The 21,311-nt window shown below is 47.5% G+C and overlaps 1 protein-coding gene across 1 annotated transcript in view; it reads right to left on the bottom strand.

The window, feature by feature from the left end:
- Positions 1 to 21,311, bottom strand: part of PARP1 (poly(ADP-ribose) polymerase 1) — a 233,401-nt gene that overhangs the window by 25,577 nt on the left and 186,513 nt on the right. Inside the window, exons 17-20 of the mRNA XM_029593046.1 lie at positions 16,295 to 16,423; positions 15,304 to 15,402; positions 1,692 to 1,844; positions 711 to 838 (exon numbers count right to left, since the gene is read on the bottom strand). Coding sequence (XP_029448906.1) covers positions 711 to 838; positions 1,692 to 1,844; positions 15,304 to 15,402; positions 16,295 to 16,423 — 509 coding nt within the window. The remainder of the gene's footprint in view (positions 1 to 710; positions 839 to 1,691; positions 1,845 to 15,303; positions 15,403 to 16,294; positions 16,424 to 21,311) is intronic.

Raw genomic sequence — 21,311 nt, 5'->3', positions numbered from 1 at the left:
GAGGCTCAACCCACTGTCTGGACTGATCCGGGTACGTACAGGGAACTGGGTATGAGCCTAAGCCAAGGGTCATAACCCCCTGCTCACCCGCCCACCTCAAACCAGGGGGGATGGCCCCACCAGGTACCTAACAACCCCCTGGGAGAACTTCCTTTGTTGCTGGGGGGTTTTTTTCCCCAGTATTCCAGATTGCAGGTTTTACACCTCTGCTATCTGCTGGAAACAGAGAAATACTGGGGGACTGCAGGTGGCACACTAAGTTAAATAGCAGTGTCAGTAAAGCTTTTCTTCTCTGTCTCCATCTGCTGGCAGGGAGACAAAACCCAGGAGTCTGGATTGATCTGGGGTATGAACAGGAAAGGTGTAGTTTATTATAGCAACAGTGTGACTTAAACAAACTTTATAAGCCATCAAAACCTTACTATCAGACTTCTTGAGTACAGACTGCCCCCAACAACTATTTACATATGCTGAAGATCACATTGGTTCTTGTATGGCCCTTCCCTCTTCTCCAGCCTCATTCTCATTTACTGAACAAAAGGGAAGGTTTGGTTCTGTCTTTCAGTGACCTGCTGCTTCTGCTAACTTTCGGGGAAGCCCTGCTTCACATACGGCAGAGAGATCCATCTTTCTTCTCAGCCCAATGCTATATACACACATTGTGCTGCTAGCATAGCCAGCCAACCCCAGTCAGTAAATTAATCACTTACATGTTTCCAAGGGCCACCTCTCCCAGTAAGAGTAAGCCCATAGGGTTACCAGTGAACGCGTGGCAATAGTTGGCACTTTTGGAGACCATGTCTGCAAAATAGATCCCTTTACCAAACATGTACCCAGTCTGGGGAGGGAGACAAGAAGATAAAGGATGTTTAATCTCAGTCTGAAAGTTCTTTATTTTCACATTAGCAGTGATTTTGACTGTACTTATATCAGAAGTCCTTCCCAGGTAATTATAACACAATAAAGGGGGCTTCATTAGCGAGTGCCATTAGAAGGATTTGATTTTAAGTTCGGCATTATTGGATTAACCCAGGTATCGATCTACTGAGAAAAAAATAAAGCACACAGGGTTGTGTATTGCCCAGTGATGAGACAGCCAATTCTAAGACCTCTGGTTAATGTACAGCAAGAAAGGTCAGTTGAAGCATCTTGTACATGCTACACTGATGGCCAAATGTTGTACATGATCACTAGTGAAAAAGAAGCTCCACCTCAGTGACAAGTCAGCAGCAGGTGGAAGAGACTGTGGCTTTCAGGATGTATCCCAGAAGCTGATGAGATTCAAACATATCCTAAAACTGAGGTTCTAAGCTCCAGTCCTCGAGAGCCGCCAGCAGGCTTTCAGGGGACACATAATGAATACAGATAATATTCCTACATATCCTTGCTTCAGGAACATCAGACCCGCTGGCAGTCTCCGAGCATCCCTCTTCTAGCGCAGCGTTTCTCAAACTTGTCAGATCATGCTCCCATTTTATTTCTTTGTAATGTTTTCAGCTGCCTTCCCCCCTCGTCCCTCCAACAAAGAAGTGATAAAATTGTTCTGTGAATTCAGAGGGGGTGGAAATAGCTAACGTACTGCAATTAGTTACATCAAATCGAACCTCGTTCCCTCCCCCCTCCCAGTTTCATAAACACTATCCCAAAAGGTGGTCCCATTTAGGCGTGTGTAGGGTACAATTTCTGCTTACCACGGGAGCTTCAGGCGGGGCAATGCGGAGGCCCTGCGACAGGATACCTGCAAAGTTGGTGGTGCGAGAGCCGTGCCAGAGCAGCTGGCGATTGTGCAGCTCCTGGAATGGTCTGAAGCGCTGACGCTCTCCTTCACGCTCTATCTTGAAGATCTGGTTAATGGTGGGGGTGGGGGGCAAGGAAAGAAAAATTTTAAAAAATCTTCAGTCCTGACAAAGATCCCTGGATAGGGATTAAAAATGTTTTTCCCCCAAAGCTTTATATTTTTGAGCACTTAATATCTGCACCAGATGGTGCATATAGAGATATTACTACTTATTTATTTATTTTATTTAATTCTTTTATATACAGACATTCATGAAATTATCATATCATATTGGTTTACAAGGAACCGGGGTATTATAACATTAGCGGTAACGAGAAGAAAAAAAGAAAAAGTTACAAAAAACAAGGTGTCATGGTAACTTGGGAAACTGAGAGAGCAGACAGCAGAAGTTTAAACCATTATAAGCTTAACAAGTACTGTATGTGCCAAGAATCACATATCGCGTACTCTATACAACAATACAAAAATAAATATATAAATAAAATAGAACCTCTATACAAGAAATCAAGGGTGACCACGGAGCAGAGCCGTGGCAGTACTGGAGGAGGATTAACAAAATGGATAGGGTTATGACTTTCCAGTCCCAGGGGCATGGGGGAGAGTATCAAGTTATGAGAAGGCTTGATGGAACAGCCAGATCTTGAGTTTTTTTCTAAAGGTCAACAGGCAGGGTTCCTGTCTGAGGTCTGGAGGCATGGTATTCCAGATGGATGGCCCCGCTGTGGAGAAGGCGTGTTCCCTGGTGGATTTACGAAGGGTGGATTTGGAAGTGGGGGCATGGAGGGTTCCTTTATAGACCTCTCTTATAGGTCTTTTGGAAGTGTGTAAACGTAACGGGATATGTAGGTCGAATGAGTGCTGATTGTGTATTGTCTTGTGAATAATGGTGAGGGACTTATGCAGGATTCTGAAGCTTATAGGGAGCCAGTGGAGATTCATGAGAATGGGCATGATGTGGTCTCCTCGGTTGGAATTTGTCAGAATTCTGGCGGCAGCATTCTGAAGCATATGAAAGGGTTTGGTGGTAGAAGCGGGAGTCCCAGCAGGAGGGCATTACAGTAGTCTATCTTGGAAAATAGGGTAGCCTGGAGGACCGCCCTAAAGTCGTGGAAGTGGAGGAGTGGTTTAAGTTTTTTTAGAATTTGTAATTTGTGGAAACAGTCCTTGGTTGTGTTATTGACAAATTTCGTTAAGTTCAGACGGTTGTCTAGAATCACTCCAAGATCTCTCGTTTGAGTCACCATGGTGGAGGAGGAGGTCTGCTGCGAAAGGTCGTTGTGCTCTGGGAAAATGAGGAGGAGTTCAGTCTTAGCTGAGTTAAGGACCAGATTTAGGCTGGAGAGGAGGAGGTTAATACAGTGCAGGCAGCTGTCCCAGAACTTGAGAGTTTTGGGTAGGGATTCTGTTATGGGGATCAAAATCTGCACGTCATCAGCGTATAGGAAATGCTTTAATTTCAAATTTGCTAGCAGCTGGCAGAGGGGCAGTAAGTAGATATTAAAGAGGGTGGGGGAGAGGGACGAGCCTTGAGGTACTCCTAAGGTGGATTTGATGCTGGGGGATTCTTTGTTGTTTATTCTGACTTTATAGTGTCTGTTACTGAGGAATGACTCAAACCACTGAGGACTGTTCCAGAGATACCAATGTCTGATAGGCGATTTAGTAGGACAGTGTGGTTCACTGTATCGAAGGCGGACGATATATCAAGTAGAACTAGTAGGTATGACTTTCCTTTGTCTAGGCCCATAACGAGGTAATCTGTGAGAGAGATTAGGAGGGATTCAGTGTTTAAAGATTTATGGAAACCAAATTGAGTCTGATAGAGAATTTTGTGATTGTCCAGGTGGTCGGAGAGTTGGGAATTGACCAGTCTCTCCATAATTTCTGTGATGAACGGCAAGTTGGAAATGGGACGGAAGTTGGAGAGGTCTCCTGGATTTAGGTTAGGTTTTTCAGTAGGGGTTTAAGGGTGGCGAGTTTTAGAGCGTCGAGGACGATTCCTTGCGATAAGGAGCAGTTAATAATTTCCGCCAGTGGCTTGGATATAGTGTCCGGAATAGATATAAGAAGTTTTGTCGGGATGTGGTCTGAAGGGTGGGTGGAGGGTTTCATTTTCTTAAGAATGGACTCGATCTCCAGTGAAGATGCAGTTTCGAAGGAGTCGAAGCTGGCTCCCGAGTAAGACGAGGTGGCGAATGGGGGGTGGGTGGGAGAGAGTAGTGTTGGGAGAGAGAAGTGTTAAGAGGTTGGAGATCTTTTTCTGAAAGAAGGCTGCGAGTTCATTGGACTTACTTTGGGCTTGGCTGTCGGGGATGGCCAGGGCAGATATTTTCGTGAGTTCTGACACACAAGAAAACAGAGCCTTGGCATCGAATTGGAAGTCATGGATTCTGCGGGCATAGAAGACTCTTTTTGTTCGTAGAATGGAGCTCCTATAGCAGTGAAGGGAGGCTTTGTAGGCGGTCAGAGTGTTGGGGCAAGGGTCTTTGCGCCATTTGCATTCTTTGTGTCTAAGTTCTCGTTTTTGTTTCTGTAATTCTGGAGAGAACCACGGTTGTTTTTTCTTAAGGGCTGGGTTGATACTTTTGCCGACAGGGGGCATATTTTGTTGGCTATCGAGTTTGTGATATTGTATCAGGAGGAGAGGGCTGAATTGGGGTTGGAGACGTCTAGGTTATGGAGTTCTTCGGAGAGATGGGTGTTGAGATCATCCAATGAGCATGATTTCCTGAAGTGGATGGTAGTTTGGGGGGGGAGGTCTTTCTTTCACTGAGAGGATAGTAGATATCATTATGTGGTCAGACCAGGGTACTGGGGTGCAGTCCGGGGAAGTTGTGAGTGTGAGGCCAGAGTTTATGAAGATAAGGTCTAGGGTATGGCCCGCTTTATGGGTGGGTTTGATAATGATTTGCTTGAAACCCATGGCCCTGAGGGAGGTCAGGATGGCTTCGCAGTTGGGGGATGGCGGTGTCGCGTCCACGTGGATGTTAAAGTCCCCCATGATCATAGCTGGGGAGTCAGTGTTTATGTATTTCGCAATGGATTCTATGAGAGGGGAGGCATCCGTGTCTAGTAACCCAGGAGGAGAATAAATGAACATGATTTGTAACTGATTGGATTTGAAGAGACCTATTTCTAATTTCGAGGTGGTCTTCACAGACTGAGGACTTAGTCTAAACTCTTTTTTGGCAGCTAGTAGAAGGCCGCCTCCTCTTTTTTTTGTTTGGGGAGTGAAAAAATGTCGTAAAGTTGTAGCGGTAGTTGGTTTATCAGGGCTATGTCCGTGTGTTTGAGCCAGGTTTCCGCGATAGCACAAATGTCTGGCTTGGTGTCAAGTAGGTAATCGTTGAGGATGTGTGTTTTTTTTGTGAGGGACTGTGCATTGAACAGTGTTAGAGTGAAGAGCGTGAGTCCCAGAAGTTGAGTAAGGGGCGAAATCATAATGGGGATGAGAATTCTTGTGGGGTGGGTCTGTGTGTGGGTGTTTTTTTGGGAATGCGGTCAAGGTGATTCATGATGGGGATAGGGTAGATTTGCATCTTGCCGCTATTGTTAGTGGAGCTGGAGCTGCTCCGGGATAGAGGCGATCCACGGCGGAGGCACTGTGAGAGGGAAGGGGGGGTGAGCGCCTGAAGAAGGGCCCAGGGACACAGACGCCAAGGATGGAGGGCAAGGCGGTGTAGTTCCTTTAGAGACGTTTCTTGGGCGGAGAAGTGCAGTGTGTCAGAGAACTTGAATCAGAAAGACTGGTGTGGTGGGCTGAAGCAGAAGGTATCAAGAGGAAGCTGGTTACCCTAGTAGTCTGAATTACAGAGGGAGGGCATTGCAAAGGAGAAATTATCTGAATTACAATATGAGCAGCAATACAGTGGGCACATAAATCAGAGCTGCAGTATGGGAGGCGGAAAAATTGTACAGTAGTGTGAAAATTTGTACAGTAGTGTGAATTACCTTAGGAACTGCAAGGTATACAAACACGCTGGAGAGAAGTTGCAGTAGAGGTGCTGAGATCTAGGGGAGCAGTGTGAGCACCAGAGTCAGGAGGCACAGAGGAGCAGTTAGCAGTCACAAACAATGGGTTAGTTAGAGGCAGTTAGCGATCCCAATGAAGACTGAGTTAAGGAGGTGCACTCGGAGCACACGAAGGGGCACAGAAAGGGGCAGGCTCCTTTGTTGCGCTCCTTCGTGCGCACGACACCGGTGTCTGGCGTGGTCCCTTTAAAGGGCTCAGTGAGGTCGCGTTCTGCGTCAGTGGGCGGGGCTTACCGCCGTTCGGGTGTGCCGGTGTTTGGCCGTCCGGTAGGTCCCTGGGGTTAGTCCGCACTCGGAGCGGGGAGATCCGCGAGGTGCTGGGAGAGCCCTAACCCCGATGGGTTCGCGCGGGCTAGCTGGGGAGGCCAAAATGGAAAGGATAATTTCCTTTCCTCTAAGGAAGGCAGGCCAATCCACACCAGTCGGTTATGCACTTCTACCAGCAGATGGAGTAAAGCTGACTCGTTGACATATAGCCCTGCCCTGACATCAGCCCGCCAGTATTCTCTGGAAAAGCCAAACTGATTATACTAAAACATGACTATTAACAGTCAACCACTCATGCTTCCACCAATCAAGAACACTGAGCTCAGCCAAAAGAATTAACATGCACTAATCTTAGGGGTTGGTTATGTCACATACCAGTCATTCAAACGAATGAATAGAAATAACACTCTGTCGTCTGCATAGAAGGCACGAACAAAAAGCAATTAGGCAACTCAGGGGCAGGCTGTGGATTGGCCTGCCTTCCTTAGAGGAAAGGAAATGATCAGGTAAGTAGTAATTTCTCATTCCTCTGCACTCCACCACACCAATTCACACCAGTGGGATGTACCAAAACTACTCCCAAAAAGGGTGGGAAGCTGCCTGCGGTCCTGTCAACACTGCACGTCCAAGCAACAATGCTTGGAGAAAGTGTGTAAGGAGGACAGTGTTGCTGCTTGGCAAATCTCGACAGGAGACAATAATCGAAGCTCTGCCCATGATACTGCCAGAAGGTGCCCTAACCTAACTAGGCAAAGGGACATTGGCAATCACATAGGCGGCAGTGCCCAACGAGCTATAGCTGCCCGCATCGCTGGTTCATCTTGCTTACCTCCACACCATGGAGCACATATAGATGATCAGATTTTCTGAAAGATTTAGTAATCTTTAAAGTACCACATCAGACCCTGCTTAACATCCAAGGCATGTAACAGAGGATTATCATGCTCCTCTCTATCCCTGTCCAGGTGAGCAGGGAAATAGACTGATCCAAATAAAACTCCGAAACGACTTTTGGCCAAAAAGGAAGGTACAGTCTTAAGCTGTACCATCCCCAGAGTCATTCATAGAAACGACTCATGGCAAGGAGGAGCTTGCAGCTCGGAGACCCAGCGTGCTGAACAGACCACTACCAGAAAAACCGCTCTCAAGATGAGCAGGCACAAAGATAGACCACACAGTGGCTGAAATTTAGGACCCGCCAAAAAACTCAAGACCAGATAAAGGTCCCAAAGAGGTACTGATAGCCACAAGGGAGGACGTAAATATTTAATTCATTTTTTAAACTTGACTTCACATCCAGATGTGTCCAATGTTCCACGACTGACTCAGACTCTAGAACAGTGATGGCGAACTCCAGTCCTCGAGTGCCACAAATAGGCCAGGTTTTCAGGACATCCACAATGAATATGCATGAGCTAGATTTGCATACAATGGAGGCAGTGCACGCAAATTTATCTCATGCATATTCAATGTGGATATCCTGAAAACCTGATCTGTTTGTGGCACTTGAGGACTGGAGTTCACCATCATTGTCCTAGAACAAGCAAGAGCTGCTACTTGCACCTTCAGAGTGTTAAGGGCCAAGCCTTTAAGGGAGCTGTCCTATATAAATTCCAGTTATCAGTGGAATTTCAAGCTTGAGAGAATGAGAGCCTTGCTCTTTACACCAGCTCTCGAACACTCTCCAAACATAAGCTATAGATGCAGAAAATTTCCTGGCTTGGAGCAAAGTGGAAATCCCTGCAGAAGAATAAGAATAACCAAGCTCCAGTAACCGGGCCCTCTCAAGAGACAAACCATAAGACAAAAAAACGACCTGATCATCGTGCAGGATGGACCCCTGATGCATGAGATCCTCCCTGAGTGGCAGCCTGAGAGGACTGTCCACCAGTAGTCTCTGAAGACTCTGAAGATCGGCTTACCATGGCAGAAGTACAGTTCTAGTCTGACTTGCAATCTTGCGAATAAGCCCGTTTATACTCAACCATGGTGGGAAGGCATACAATACCCAGCTCTGCGGCCAGACCTGAAAGAGGACATCGAAACCCAACACTCTCAGATCCCTTCTACGACTGAAGAACCCTGGTACCTACTCGTTGCTTGAGTTCACCAGCAATCCAGATATGGACGATCCCAGCATGCCACTAGGAGTTGAAAGGCTTGGATGCCAACTCTAACTCTCCTGGGTCCAAGCCCTGCCCGTCGAGGAAGTTGGCCCGTACATTGCCTTTCCTGGCAATGTGGGAGACTAATATATCTTGGAGATATTGTTCTGCTCACACTATGAGCACAGCTACCTCCACCGACATCTGTTGGCGTCTGGTGCCATCTCGATGCTTGATGTAGGCCACCGATGTGGCATTGTCCGACATTATGCTTACTAGATGAGCTTCCAGCCACTTGACACACTTCTAACCCAAACTATGTAATTCAGTCCTTGTTGGTTGTCTGTATATAGATCCCCTTTTCTTCATTCCCCCTGCCGTTGAAGCAGAGAGCTATTCTGGATATGCGTGAAGTATCAGACTTTCTCCCCTGCCGTTGAAGCAGAGAGCTATTCTGGATATGCGTGAAGTATCAGACTTTCTCCCCTGCCGTTGAAGCAGAGAGCTATCCTGGATATGCGTGAAGTATAAGTCTTTCTCCCCTGCCGTTGAAGCAGACAGCTATGCTGGATATGCGTGAAGTATCAGTCTTACTCCCCTGCCATTGAAGCAGAGAGCTATGCTGGATATACATTGAAAGTGAAGTATCAGGCTTATTTGGTTTGGGGTAGTAACTGCCGTAAAAAGCAAGCTACTCCCTGCAATTTTGTGAATGCAAATCTTTTTTTCCACATTCATTCATGTCCTCTAGACTTTATGGATCCACATTGTTTATCCCACGCCCCTTTGAAGTCTTTCACACTTCTGGTCTTCACCACTTCCTCCGGAAGGGCATTCCAGGCATCCACCACCCTCTCCGTGAAGAAATACTTCCTGACATTTGTTCTGAGTCTTCCTCCCTGGAGCTTCAAATCGTGACCCCTGGTTCTGCTGATTTTTTTCCGACGGAAAAGGTTTGTCGTTGTCTTTGGATCATTAAAACCTTTCAAGTATCTGAAAGTCTGTATCATATTACCTCTGCTCCTTCTTTCCTCTAAATATGTACATCCTGGAGTATCCCACTCTCTAAATAACAAATCCGTTACTGAGAGGTGAAAGGAAAGGTCTTTGTCAGACCATGGAGACCGACCATGACTGAATCGATGGAGCCCATGTGGGAATTTTCCGGAGGGACCTCAATCCCAAACACCTCCAAGAGTTGCTTACCTGTAACAGGTGTTCTCACAGGACAGCAGGATGTTAGTCCTCACATATGGGTGACATCATCAGGATGGAGCCCAATCATGGAACACTTTTGTCAGTTTCTAGAACTTTGTCTGGCACCTACAGGGCATGCCCAGCATGGTACAAACCCTGCATCTAGCAGGGGTCTCCCTTCAGTCTCATGTATAGTAAAAAGTATGTGCGAAAAATAAAATAAATCGCAAGCGTACCCAACTCCGCGGGGTGGCGGGTGGGTTTCATGAGGACTAACATCCTGCTGTCCTGTGAGAACACCTGTTACAGGTAAGCAACTCTGCTTTCTCACAGGACATCAGGCTGGTAGTCCTCACGTATATGGGTGAATAGCGAGCTGAGGATGCCCGAGCAATGTACCAAAAGCACCCAAAGACATGCAACAGAGGTGATTTTGGATAACGGACAGCCTGAAATTCCCAGCAGGATGTTGGAAGGAAGTTGGGTATTAAGCTGAGAATAAACTACGCAGAACAGACTGGCCAAAGATAGAATCTTGTGTGCCAGCTTTGTCCAGGCAATAATGGGCTGCAAAGGTATGGAGAGAACTCCAAGTAGCAGCTCTGCAGATGTCAGCAAGAGGTACAGACCGAAGATGTACTACCGACGTTGCCATTGCTCTAATGGAGTGCGCTTTAACGCGTCCCTGGAGCGGAAGGCCTGCTTGCTGGTAGCAGAAGGAAATACAGTCCACCAGCGAGGAGGACAGGGTCTGCTTTCCCACCGAGATTCCCAGTTTAATTTTATCAAAGGAGACAAATAGCTGGGTGGACTTCCTATGGCCTGCAGTGCGTTCCAAATAAAAGGCTAGCGCACGCTTGCAGTCTAAGGAATGCAGAGCCCGTTCACCTGGATGTGAGTGGGGTTTTGGAAAGAAAGTAGGCAAAACAATAGATTGATTTAAATGGAACTCAGAGACTACTTTCGGCAGAAATTTAGGATGAGTGCGAAGGGTCACCCGATCATGAAGAAATTTTGTGTAAGGGGGGTAAGTAACCAGTGCCTGCAGCTCACTGATTCTGCGAGCAGAGGTCAAAGCAAGAAGGAAGAGCACCTTCCACGTGAGATACCGTAACTCGCAGGAATGCAGAGACTCAAACGGAGGTTTCATGAGTCGCGCCAAAACCACATTAGGATCCCAAGCAGGGGCCGGGGGACGGAGAGGGGGCTTGAGGTGAAACAAGCCCTTCATAAAGCGCACTACCAAGGGTTGTGTCGAAATAGAGACATCCCCTGTACCCTTATGGAAGGTGGCCACCGCACTGACATGTACTCTAATGGAGGTCGTTTGTAGACCCGACTCCGAGAGGTGCCAGAGGTAGTCTAAAAACTTCGTAGTGGGGCAGGTAAAGGGATCTAACTCCTTTGAAATGCACCATAATGAAAATCTTTTCCATTTAGAATGATAAGATTTTCTAGTAGAAGGCTTTCATGAAGCTATCAGGACCTGGGATACCGAGTCCGAGAGATTGAGAGGCCACAAGATTAGCCTTTCAACATCCAAGCTGTCAGCAACAAGGCCTGAAGGTTGGGATGGCGCAGTTGTCCGTTCTTCTGAGATCTGTGCCCAGGCAAATTTGTGGACGGATCCGTGCCCAGGCGAATTTGTGGACGGACTGAGAGGTCACGAAGGATGGGAAACCAAACCTGACGCGGCCAGTAGGGGGCTATGAGAATCATGAGGCCCCTGTCTCGGCGTAGCTTCACGAGAGTCTTGCTGATGAGAGGAAGTGGGGGGTAGGCATACAGGAGACCTGTTTCCCAAGAGAGGGCGAAGGCTTCCCTCGGTGGAGTTTTGTGACTGCGATGTAGGGAGCAGAAGTTCTCCACCTTGCGATTGTGAAGCGACGCAAAGAGGTCGATGCTTGGATACCCCCATTTCTGAAATATCTGATCCGCTACCGCGGGGTTTAGGGACCACTCGTGGGGCTGAAATACACGACTGAGTTTGTCCGCTAGAACATTGTCCACGCCTGCCAGGTAGGTTGCTCTCAGTAGCATGGAATGAGAGAGCGCTAAAGCTCAAATTTGCGCTACTTCCTGACATAGGAGGTAGGAACCGGTCCCCCCCTGCTTGTTGATGTACCACATCGCTACTTGATTGTCTGTTTGGATTAGGATTGTTTTGTTGCATAAGCAATCCTGGAAGGATAGAAGGGCATTCTGTTCACCCTGAGTTCCAGAAAGTTTATCTGATGTTGCGCTTCTGCTGCAGACCAGGTTCCCTGAGTTTGCAGGTGGTTGACATGTGCTCCCCAACCTAGAGTGGAAGCATCGGTTGTCATAATGACCTGAGGTTCTACAGCCTGAAATGGTAGCCCTTTGAGCAGGTGGGACTCTTGGATCCACCAAGCTAGTGATAGACGAAGCTGCCTGGTGACATGGACAATGTTGGACATTGAATGGTGGGGCCTGGGACCACTGGGATTTTAATGTCCACTGCGTTACTAGCATGGCAAGTCGAGCCATTAGGATAACATGGACCGAGGACGCCATATGTCCCAACAAGACGAGGACATGACGAGCAGTCGTGGTTCGGTGAGACTGTACAGTGCGTGCAAGCACTGCCAGCGTATGAGCTCGGTCCCTGGGAAGGAAAGCTTTTGCTTGGATGGTGTCGAGATCTGCTCCAATAAAGGAGAGTGATTGAGACGGTATCAGATTGGACTGTCTGATAATTGATTAGAAATCCCAAGGATAGTAGGAGCCACTCGGTAAGATGGAGGGAGTGAAGACTCACCTCTGGAGATTGAGCACTCAGTAACCAGTCATCCAGGTAGGGATAGACGCGAGTGCCTAGTTTTCTTAAGCATGCGGCTACTACTGCCAGGCATTTAATGAAGACACGAGGGACCGATGCCAGGCTGAATGGAAGTACTTGGTACTGGAAGTATTGGTTTCCGACGAGGAACCGGAGGTACTTTCTGTGAGACGGGGTAATTGCTATGTGCATGTAGGCGTCTTTTAGATCTAGAGAGCAAAGCCAATCCCCCCTTTGGAGAAGAGGGAGTAAAGAGCCTAAGCTTACCATCCTGAATTTCTCCTTTCGAAGATGTTTGTTTAGGGCACGAAGGTCCAATATGGGGCAAATGCCTCCTGTCTTTTTCGGTATTGAGAAATATTGGGAGTAGAAGCCCTGTCCCCTTTATGAGGGAGGAACTGGTTCTATGGCGTTAAGACTGCAGGAGGGCAGCAACTTCCCCCTGCATGAGTTGAGAGTGGTTGGAGGAAGTCCACCCTGCTGGGGTGGAGAGTCCAACGGTACGGAAAGAAAGTTTAGATGGTAACCTTGAGCTACGACCGACTGGACCCACTGGTCTATGGTGACTTTGAGCCACATGGTGGTGAAGTGGCAGAGTCTGCCGCTGACTGGCAGGGATGGCAGCGGGGGATGATGACAATCGCTCTCTAGTAGGGAGTCAAAACCCTGAAGCAGGACCAGGTACAGCAGGTGGCTGCATCTTCTGAGGCCTAGGCTGTCTAGGCGGAGCCTTTTGGTAAGGTCTAGAAGGACGAGACCGAGCTGGTGGAGGATAGTATCATATAAGAACATGCCATACTGGGTCAGACCAAGTGTCCATCAAGCCCAGCATCCTGTTTCCAACAGTGGCCAATCCAGGCCATAAAAACCTGGCAAGTACCCAAAAACTAAGTCTATTCCATGTTACCGTTGCTAGTAATAGCAGTGGTTATCTAAGTCAACTTAATTAAAAGCAGGTAATGGACTTCTTCTCCAAGAACTTATCCAATCCTTTTTTAAACTGCACTAACCACATCTTCTGGCAACAAATTCCAGAGTTTAATTGTGCGTTGAGTGAAAAGAACTTTCTCCGATTAATTTTAAATGTGCCACATGCTAACTTCATGGAGTGCCCCCTAGACTTTCTATTATCCAAAAGAGTACTAAACCGATTCACATCTACCCGTTCTAGACCTCTCATGATTTTAAACACCTCTATCATATCCCCCCTCAGCCATCTCTTCTCCAAGCTGAAAGGTCCTAACCTCTTTAAGTCTTTCCTCATAGGGGAGCTGTTCCATTCCCCTTATCATTTTGGTAGCCTTTCTCTGTACCTTCTCCATCGCAACTATATCTTTTTTGAGATGCGGCGACCAGAATTGTACACAGTATTCAAGGTGCGGTCTCACCATGGAGTGATAGAGGCATTATGACATTTTCCGTTTTATTCACCATTCCCTTTCTAATAATTCCCAATATTCTGTTTGCTTTTTTGACTGCCGCAGCACACTGAACCGATGATTACAGTGTGTTATCCACTATGACGCCTAGATCTCTTTCTTGGGTAGTAGCACCTAATAGGGAACCTAATATTGTGTAACTATAGCATGGTTTATTTTTCCCTATATGCATCACCTTGCACTGGTAAGACTGTGGGTGGCACCTTAGGGTATAGGACAGAGTCAGTCAAAAATTCTCTGTCTCCATCTGCTGGTGGGGAGGCAAAACCCAGGAGTCTGGACTGATCCGGGTACGTACAGGGAAGAAGCCATCCTAACCCTAAACTGCCGCTAAATCTCTCTAACTTTTCTGCCCTTTTTTTTTTTTTTTTTTTAATATCTTCTCAGATTGCAGGATTTGAACCACCTTCCATCTGCTGGAGACAGAGAAATACTGATGGACTGCAGGTGGCACACCAGGTTAAGTGACAGCGTCAGTAAAACTTTCTCTGTCTACATTTGCTGGAAGGGAGGCAAAACCCAGGAGCCTGGACTGATCTGGATACATACAGGGAACAAGACATCTCTGTGAAAAAAGAAAAAAAATCTGAGCAGAGTCTCACCTATTCTAGAAGTGAGAAAGCCAATTCCGCATTGGAATCCTCCGACGTCTCATGATCAACAACCCCTTGAACAGTACCAGGGACAGCCTCCCTGTGGCATTTGACAAATGGGAGGCCAGAGTTTGCGTTCCCTACATAGGTTGCTTTGCTTTCACTGGACGCCCCTGCAAAAAGGTCTGCAGGCCCTGGAAACGTTCCACCCAGATGGAGGATGGATCTATAATCAGAGCACATAAGCCCAACATTTCTGTCTCAGGGAAGCTTCTGCCCTCGGGAACAAGGGAGGAGAAGAATTGACCGTTGCCTCACCTCCCACTCCACTCCCCTCGAAGCACCATAGGCTGAGGGGATGTCCCAACATGGGCAAAAGCTGTAGTAGTCAAATTGCTTTGAGTATATAGTGCTGACACCAACTGAGAGAGAGTGAGGACTAATTTGCTATCATCTGCTGGAGGCAGAGAAATACAGAGTGACTGCAGGTGGCACACTGGGTTATGTACAGTGTCAGTGAAACTTTCTCCGTCTCCATCTGCTGGAAGAGAGGCAAAACCCAGGAATCTGTACTGATTTGGGTATGTAGAGGGAAACCTTCCTGAGATGATCTGCTTGTAACTACCACTGCAACTGGACGCTCAGCTCCAATGACAAGTGGAGTCAACTTTATTTATTTTTTTTTAACTTCAAGCAACCCTCAGTAGGGAAATGTATGTCCACCATCTGCTGGAGATGGAAAATACTGGCGGGCTGTCAAGGCAGGGCTATATGTCCGTGATGGCATCAAGCCAGCTTTACTCAGTCTCCATCTGCTGGTAGAGTTGCATAACCCATTGCTGTGGATTTGCCTGCTTTAGTGCAGAGGAAAGCTTTATTTTCTGCCAATTAGTGGGAGGGAGCCTGGCTCACCACTGTTTCAGCAGGCTGTACCTAGATTCTGGTAACAATGAATTCTGGATTCTGAACTATCCTTTCAGCTACACCTTCAAAATTTTCAGACACATCAATTACCCAGCCCAAAGTGTTCCCTGTAAAATAGCAAAGCACACATTTAAAGGTTACAACTTACATCCACAATTTCCAAGTCATAGGTGTTGTGTGTCGCAGCATGCGTATTCTTGACATACTGCTCCAGGATCTTGGCTTCTTCTGAGTCTTTCTTGATGACCTGGGGAAGAAGAAAGGTGATCAGTGAGCTTCCTTGGCAAATGCTCTCTCTTAGGACTGGGTTTACAGCTCTGCTACATTCAGTATCACTCTGTGGGATGTAGCTACCACTTGGTCCTCACTACCAGCTGCCACTATTCTTAAAATTATCCTTAATACGAGACAATTGGGAAGCGATTGTGGGAGAGAAAATAGCATTGTAAAAAAACAAGCTAGTTTCAATGTTTGTTCCCCAAAGGGCTCACTGTTATGTTGCAACATATGTTTAGATCCAAGCAGATTCTGATTTAGCTTACCAAAGAGAGTGCTCACTCACACATGTGCCCACAACAGCGCAATCAGGGATGCCATCATCTTCCACCCTTCCCACAATTGCAACGTAACATCTCTGATGAGCTTGGAGTGGCAAGGAGCCTTCCCTCCTGGTAAACCAACACACACTTGGGTTCCCGAACACATTGTCCAACTGGGTGGACACTGGCACCTGTCAATCAAATGTTAACATGTGTTCCCCAAGAAACAACCTGCTGCAGGTCGCACACTGAATGGCGGAGGGGAGATGAATTGGTTTGCATCTTTGTGATCCACTCCACAGATCAGCTTTCCCAGCAGCAAGAGTGCTGTTCCTGGCAAGGCACGATAGCATGTCTTTGGTATGCTGTGAGGCCAAAAGCGTTCCCAGGATGACGAGCCTTACTTGTGCTCCAATGACCTGAAACAGCGTAGACTGGGCTGTGGAAAGGTTACTTTAACAATTTGGAAATAAGTTCTTAGGAAAATTTCTACATTTTTTGTTCTCTTTCTTCATACAGGATTGCAAGATCAAAGAAGAAATTCTGGTGTTGACCTGTCAGCATCAAGCCCCGAATCAGTAGAGCTGCCCTTCCACTTACCTTGATGTCGGTTTTGAGTTTTTCATAATTGATATCTATAGGGTTTTTCCCAGCATCCTCTCCTCCACTTTTCAGAAGACTATAGGCAACTTCAATGTCCAGCAGGTTGTCCAGCATCTGTACTTTGGCCTAAAGAAATGTGAAAATAAACCCACATCTGATCATCTCTCTCCTGCCTCTTGAAGTCTGTGCATGTTTATGGACTCTTTTTTTCAAGTCTAACAGATTTCAGGTTTTTTTTCCCCCCCATCCTCAGTTTCCTTTTTTATACAAACTTTATAAACATGGCTAGGAAAGGAAAATTGGTTCTTACATGCTAATTTTCATTCCTGAAGTACTATGGATCAGTCCAGACGAGTGGGTTTATGCATCCCTACCAGCAGCTGGAGGCAGAGAACAAAACTTTGAGGCACTGCTACATAATAGAGAGTGCCAACTGCAGTCCCTCAGTACTGAACCATACCCAAAGCCAAGATGTAAACCCCAATAAACTTTGGGCGAACAGAGACTTAAGTTGGAGCCCCCTGCAAATTAGGCCCCCTTGATTTAACCTCGAAACTAAAACTATGTACACTGCTTAATATTCCGAGTACATCATATGCCAGCTCTGTCAGCTCAGCCGTACCCAGAAGTGAGGAAATCTTTCGACAGATGGGGACAGGTCTCTGGACTGATCCATGGTACTTCAGGAACAAAAATTAGCAGGAAAGAATCAATTTTCCTTTCCTGTTCGTACCCTGGATCAGTCCAGACAAGTGGCATGTACCCAAGTCCCTTTATTTTGGGGGAGAACACGAAAGAACCATGCGCAAAATACTTTCCCCAAACATCGCCTTCGCTGGGGCTCACATATCCAAGCGGTAATGTTTGGTAAAGCAAATGTTGCTTACCTGATGTAACAGGTGTTCTCACAGGACAGCAGGATGTTAGTCCTCACAAATGGGTGACATCGAGGATGGAGCCCACCACGGAAAACTTCTGTCAAAGTTTAACAGAACTTTGACTGGCCCCTACTGGGCATGCCCAGCAAGGCACTGACCCTGCAGCCAGCAGGGGTCTCCCTTCAGTCTGATTTTCAAAGCTACAGGCAGTGCCTAAAAAAGTAAAAACTAAAACGAACCCAACACCGCGGGGTGGCGGGCGGGTTTCGTGAGGACTAACATCCTGCTGTCCTGTGAGAACACCTGTTACATCAGGTAAGCAACATTTGCTTTCTCACAGGACAAGCAGGATGGTTGTCCTCACAAATGGGTGAGTACCGAGCTGAGGATGTCCTGACCTGCACCAAATGTACCCAACGATGTGCAACAGGCACAACAACTGGGGTGGAATTTGGTAAAGGGCATCCGCACCCTACCGGGAAGGTGGAAGGGTGTTGGTACATCAAGTTGGAAAAAGGTTACGCAAGACAGATTGGCCGAAGATGGAGTCCTGTCTTCCAGCTTTGTCCTAACAATAGTGGGCTGCAAAGGTATGGAGAGAACTCCAGGTTGCAGCTTTACAGATGTCAGGAAGCGGCACCGATCGAAGGTGTGCTACTGAAGTCGCCATGGCCCTCACAGAGTGTGCTTTTACACGGTCTTGAAAAGGAATGCCAGCTTGCTGATAGCAAAAAGAAATGCAGTCCGCCAACCAGGAGGAAAGAGCCTGCTTACCCACAGGTTGTCCTAACTTGTTAGGATGGAAGGAGACAAACAATTGAGTGCCATTCCTGTGAGCAACTGTACGGTCTAGATAAAAAGCTAGAGCCCGTTTGCAGTCTAGGGTATGCAGAGTCTGTTCCCCGGAGTTGGAGTGGGGCCTGGGAAAAAAGATAGGTAGTATGATGGATTGATTAATATGAAACTCAGAAACTACCTTAGGTAAAAATTTAGGGTGAGTGCGGAGTACCGCCCTGTCTTGCAGGAGTTTAGTGTAAGGCGGATAGGTGACTAAGGCCTGTAACTCACTAACCCTGCGAGCTGAAGTAATGGCCAACAGGAATAATACTTTCCATGTGAGATACTTCAATTCACAGGAGTGCAGAGGTTCGAAGGGTGGTTTCATTAGACGACCAAGAACCAGATTAAGGTCCCAAGAGGGGGCCGGAGGACGTAAGGGTGGCTTCAGATGGAGCAAGCCTTTAAGAAAGCGTGTCACCAGGGGTTGTACTGAAATAGGGACACCCTCTATACCTTTATGGAAGGCGGCTACCGCACTGACATGCATCCTAATGGAAGAGGTCTTTAGACCGGATTCTGAAAGGTGCCATAAATAGTCCAAGAACTTAGAGATTGGACAGGAAAGGGGATCAAGGGACTGAGAAGTGCACCATGATGTATACCTTTTCCATTTATATGAATATGATCTTCTGGTGGAGGGCTTTCGTGAAGCTGTCAGGACACGAGAAACCGAATCTGAAAGGTTGAAAGGCTGAAGGACTAACCTTTCAACATCCATGCCGTCAGGGACAAGGCTTGGAGGTTGGGATGGAGGAGGCATCCGTCGTTTTGAGTGAGCAGATGCGGATCCGTTCCCAGAGGGCTGTGCTTGCGGATGGAGAGATCCTGGAGTATGGGAAACCACACTTGGCGTGGCCAGTGGGGTGCTATCAGGATCATGGTTCCTCCGTCCTGGCGAAGCTTCACGAGAGTCCTTGACAGAAGCGGAAGTGGAGGGAATGCATAAAGCAGACCTGTCGTCCACTTGAGGGAGAAGGCATCCCTGGGCCGAGAGTGCTGGCTGCGAATGAGAGAACAGTAATCGTCCACTTTGTGGTTCTGAGGGGACGCAAAGAGGTCTATGCGGGGAAAACCCCACTTGTGAAACAGAGAGGTCACTACTAGAGGATCGAGTGACCACTCGTGTGGTTTGAAGACACGGCTCAGCTGGTCTGCCAATACATTGTCTACTCCCGGTAAGTAAGTGGCCCTGAGGTACATGGAATGGGAGAGGGCTTCTGCCCAAATCTGCGCAGCTTCCTGACACAGAAGGAAGGAGCCTGTGCCTCCCTGCTTGTTTATGTACCACATGGCCACCTGGTTGTCTGTCTGAATTAAGATAATCTGACTCGATAGATGATCTTTGAAAGTTCTGAGCGCGTAGCGGATTGCTCGAAGTTCCAAGAAATTTATCTGGTGATCGGCTTCCTCTGGTGATCATAACCCTTGGGTTTGTAAGTCGTCCACATGGGCCCCCCAGCCGATATGGGAAGCATCGGTGGTGAGGATTACCTGTGGATCTGGTTGGAGAAAGGGTAAGCCCTGAAGGAGGTTGACTTGAGTCGTCCACCAGGTTAAAGAGAGGCGTAGCGCTTGTGTAACTGTGACGATGGAGGACAGAGGCTGAAGAGCCTGACTCCATTGGTGTCGCAGAGTCCATTGTGTTACTCTCATGGCTAGTCGGGTCAAGGGAGTGACTTGAACCGAGGATGCCATGTGTCCTAGGAGGATGAGGAATTGGCGAGCTGTGGCAGTGTGTTAAGACTGGAGCTGGCGAGCTAAGGACATGAGAGTTTGGACTCGTTGAAGTGGAAGGTAGGCTTTTGCCTGTAAGGTGTCCAAGTCTGCTCCAATGAAGGATAAGGTCTGAGATGGGACCAAGCAAGATTTCTCGTAATTGACAAGAAACCCTAAGGAGAGGAGTGTGTGAATTGTCAACTTTAGGGAGGATTGTGCAATTTGAGGGGTGGAGGCCCTGATTAGCCAATCGTCCAGATAGGGGTAGACGTGGACACCTTCCTTCCTGAGAAATGCTGCTGCCACTACGAGACATTTGGTAAATACTCGTGGAGCAGACGCCAGCCCGAAAGGCAGTACCTGGTATTGATAATGGTCGTGGCCTATCAGAAAACGCAGATACTTGCGATGAGATTGTGTTATCGCAATGTGGGTATAAGCGTCCTTGAGGTCGAGAGAGCACAGCCAATCCCCCTTTTGCAACAGAGGGAGCAAGGCGCCCAGGGTTACCATCTTGAACTTTTCTTTTTGCAGATACTTGTTGAGGGCCCGAAGGTCCAGAATTGGACGTAGCCCCCCTGATTTCTTTGGTATTAGGAAGTATCTGGAATAGAATCCTTTCCCTTGTTGACAAGGAGGGACGGGTTCTATAGCATTTGATTGTAGTAGAAGGGATACTTCTTGTTGTAATTGAGTCAAATGGCTGGTTAGACTCCATGCCTGAAGGGGCGGGGAGTCTGGCGGAAGTGTTATGAAGTTGAGGTGGTAACCCTGTGCGATAATTGCTAGCACCCACTGATCTGAGGTGATCTGTTTCCAATGATGTAAGAAATGGTACAGCCGACCTCCCACAGGGATGTGTGGAAGAGGGAGTTGGCATGTGCTCAATACAGGGAAGTCAAAGGCCCGCCGCAGGCCCAAGAGGTGGGGCTACAGTAGGTCTTTGTTTTCTCGGCTGACGAGGCTGAGGCCTGTTAGAGGACCGTGCAGGACGAGCCCTAGTTGACGGAGGGTAGTAGCGACGTGGTCGAAAGAACGACTTCTTAGAGTCCTTCTTTTGCGGTTGCTTGGAGGACACCTCAGGTGGAACAGATGAGAGTTGTTTCAACGTCTCATGGTGGTCTTTTAACTCCGCCACAATCTGTTGAATTTGCTCTCCAAACAAATTGTCGCCTAAGCAGGGTAAATCAGCAAGACGATCTTGGACCTCTGGGCGAAGGTTGGATGACTTTAACCAAGCCCAACGTCTGGCTGAGATGGCTGTGGCTGAAACCTTCGTGGAAGCATCGAATATGTCGTAGGCAATCCTAATCTCGTGCTTCCCTGCCTCAAATCCCTTGTGAAGAAGGGCTTGAAGCTGCGGTTGGTATTGGTCCGGCAACGTGTCAGCATAGTCTTGCATCTGCTTAAGGATGGCTCTGTTGTATTGAGTAATGTAGAGTTGATATGAAGCTATGCGTGAAATCAACATAGCTCCATGATACACTTTCCATCCTACACTATCTAGGAATTTGTTGTCCCTGGTAGGTGGGGTAGAAGAGTGTGGCTTAAGATGCTTGGCCTTCTTCTGCGCGGACTCA

The sequence above is a fragment of the Rhinatrema bivittatum genome, chromosome 3 (assembly GCF_901001135.1).
Source record: "Rhinatrema bivittatum chromosome 3, aRhiBiv1.1, whole genome shotgun sequence".
In the NCBI taxonomy this organism is placed as follows: domain Eukaryota; kingdom Metazoa; phylum Chordata; class Amphibia; order Gymnophiona; family Rhinatrematidae; genus Rhinatrema; species Rhinatrema bivittatum.
This window is presented reverse-complemented; position numbering and strand designations above follow the sequence as displayed.